General features: G+C 35.4%; 1 protein-coding gene across 1 annotated transcript; it reads right to left on the minus strand.

Annotated features, from left to right (window-relative positions):
- Window positions 1-351: 351 nt before the first annotated feature.
- On the minus strand, window positions 352-1,308 carry LOC115500118 (olfactory receptor 2T4-like). Its single transcript, XM_030294496.1, has one exon. The coding sequence runs from the start codon at window positions 1,306-1,308 to the stop codon at window positions 352-354; it is 957 nt and encodes a 318-aa protein (XP_030150356.1).
- Between the last annotated feature and the right edge of the window lie 1,948 nt (window positions 1,309-3,256).

A 3,256-nucleotide genomic window follows, 5' to 3' on the forward strand; every position in this document is an offset into this window, starting at 1 on the left:
TTAAAATGGATTTTATAGACTCAGATGAACTTTTTTTCTTTAAATATTTTAATTTATGTATTTTTAAGAATATGTAAGTTCTTCTGCAGAGTCGGGGTGCAGTTCAGTAAATACAATTCAACGACTTCAGTAAATATAACATCAATATAAGATAATTATATAATATATTTTGAAAGGAGAAGAATTAGAAAATTTAAGAGTTTTATAGTACAGGCAGGCAATTCTTCAAAAAAATGTAAAAGTGAGATAAGACACCATGGTGTAAAATTCTAAGAAATAAAGTTGACATAAATTTCTGAACTTACAATGTGTAAAGAGAAGGAAAAACAATAATGTCAAGATTTTCTACTTTTAAGTTTCGTGAAAGACACGTTCCACATTCCACATTTTCTTCAGAGCCCCCATAACATCCTTATTTCTTAGACTATAGATCAAAGGGTTGAGCACAGGAGTGAGTATTGTGTAAAAGACAGATACCATCATGTCCTTCTCAGGTGTATGGTAGGACTTGGGGAGCATGTAAGTATAAATGGCAGCCCCATAGAAGAGGATGACCACAGTCATGTGGGAAGAACAAGTGGCAAAGGCTTTCTTTTGGCCTTCTGCTGAGTTCATCCTATGGATGGTGATGAGGATAAAGTAGTAGGATCCTGAAATGACTGTCACAGGAATGAGAAGCATGAGGACACAGCACAAGTACATGAAAATCTCATAGATGGAGGTGTCTGAACAAGAGAGTTTCAACACCGCTGGGACTTCACAGAAGAAATGATGGATCTCCCGAGATCTGCAGAAGGGGAAGGTCATGGTGATGGGAGTGAACAAGAAGCCATCCACTGAACCCAGGAACCAGCAGCCAGATGCTAGAAGGAGAAACACCCTAGGGTTCATGAGGACTGGGTAACGGAGGGGATGGCAGATGGCTACATAGCGGTCATAGGCCATAGAGGCTAGAAGAAAAAATTCTGAACCTGCTAATGTCACATAGAGAAACATCTGTATCCCACATTCTGTGGTTGAGATCTTGTTCATACCCATGACTTGGTCCATGAGCATCTTCGGCACAGTAACAGAAATGTACATTATGTCCATGAGAGACAGCTGGCTGATGAAAAAGTACATGGGGGTGTGGAGGTAGGCATCAGAATGTATCAGTAGGATCAGGATGGTGTTTCCAGTCAAGGCCATCAGGAAAGCCACAAAAATCACCAAACAAAGGAGAGCTGGGTGTTTGGATTCACTGAAGATTCCCACCAGGATGAAATCTGACCTCACAGTGTAGTTAGCCACCCAGTTGGTTTTCTCCATGAGATTTCACTTGGACAACATAGGAAACCTTTAGAATTAATGAATCACTCATGGGACACCACACACTTAAATGAATGTTTAGTGGGAGAGAGAAAGAGAGAGAGGAAAAAAATGATTATGTTGACAGAAAGAAATTCCATGGTCCTATAGATTTGTAGATTAAAATTATCTGTAATTCCATAAATATACCAGAAAACTAATAATACACAAATATGAGTAAAGAGAATTTATAACATATAGTGAGGTTGCATTGTTCAAAGTCATGAGCTTACTTTTTGATACAGTCTCCTTTACCAGTAGCCATGTAAATTTGTTTAGCTATTGCCCTAAACAACACCAAAGATGAATCATATATATATATATATATATATATATATATATATATATCTTCTAGAATATATATATATATATATAATCACTCTTCTAGAATTTTTGTTGTAGATCTCAGAATTTCATTAACCTCTCTTGTCTAAAGATCCAACTGAGATCTTGAATACTCTCCAAGGTGTATTCTGTATAAGAAAATTTTAACATTTTGCAGAGCATAGACATATCAAATCATTGCATTCTACAACTGAAACTGATAGAATATTATAAGTCAATAGTATGCCCCCCTAAAAGAGAACAATCTAAAAAGTAACCATGACACAATTTGGGGAAAAATCTATATGAAATGTTTGAACCCCCTTTTTCCTATAAGAATGAATCACACTGTGAGGCACTGTGATTGTATGGAGTAAGCCACAAATCCTCCAAAACAGGCCATGGTCATCACCAATATACCAATCCCTTAGATAGCCTAGGGACATCATTTTGGAGTCCAGACTCTGAGGCCAGACTGTGGCTGTGGGTCCAGCTTATCCTCTACACCCTATTGCTCCATCTGCTCTACATACAGAAAAAGATGATAAGTATAATGTCTTGCCTTATGTATAGTTAGGAGTAAATGATGAAGTGCTTAGAATATTACTAGTTACAGATGAATAAGCATATAGTATATAGTGTTAGTTTAAATGATTAACTATAGTAATAATTATGCAGAATCTATGTAGGAGATGGGTGGTACATTATCATTTGATAATATAAGATCCATTTTGTCAGTTCACCAGTTTAATAACTATCTATGCATTTAAGAATTTGATTTGATCATCTTTTTAGTCCTAGACAACTAGTGTGTGTATATATGCATATATGTATTATACACATTCTTATTATGTATGCATATAATTATTTTATGTAAATATATAAACTTTAAATAATATATAGGGGCTCCTGGGTGGCTTGGTCAGTTAAGTGTCTGAATCTTGATTTCAACTCAGGTCATGATCTCACAGTTCATCAGATTGAGTCCTGCATTGGGCTCCACACTATCAGCACGAAGCCTGCTCGAGATTTTCTCTCTCCCTCTCTCTCTGCTTCTCTCTCTCAAAGTAAATAAATAAAAGAACTTTAAAAAATGAAAATATGTATATATTTCTTATCTTAACCCTGATTAAGCAGAGTTTTATGTAAAAATCCATCCAATTTGTATCTAGTACATGTTTTTCCAAGTTGAAATTCATCTCCTTAAAGTTTCTACCATTTGCTTTAAATTTCAGAGGACAAGAAATAGGATTTAGAGGGGCATTGCCATTTTTCAGAGAGGACTTTACTTTTTTTTCCCAAATGTTACCTACTTTAATGCACAAAGCAATTAATTGTTCATGAAACTGACATGCAGAGAGGAAAACTGAACAACACTAAGATATTTCTGACTTCAATTTACTGTTTCTTCTCCTATCTTGCTGTTCATAGCCAGCCTCTCTATCAGACACTGAGGATGAATGAAAACCACATTAAACTTAGCTAAAATTAATGGAGGTCATAGTCTGTTCAGAAACTAAAATAGAAATGTGATTTACAACAGAATTCTAAAAAAGCTATAAAATAAGTAAAACAATGAACACAA

This window comes from Lynx canadensis, chromosome A1 (genome assembly GCF_007474595.2).
Source record: "Lynx canadensis isolate LIC74 chromosome A1, mLynCan4.pri.v2, whole genome shotgun sequence".
Classification (NCBI taxonomy): Eukaryota; Metazoa; Chordata; class Mammalia; order Carnivora; family Felidae; genus Lynx; species Lynx canadensis.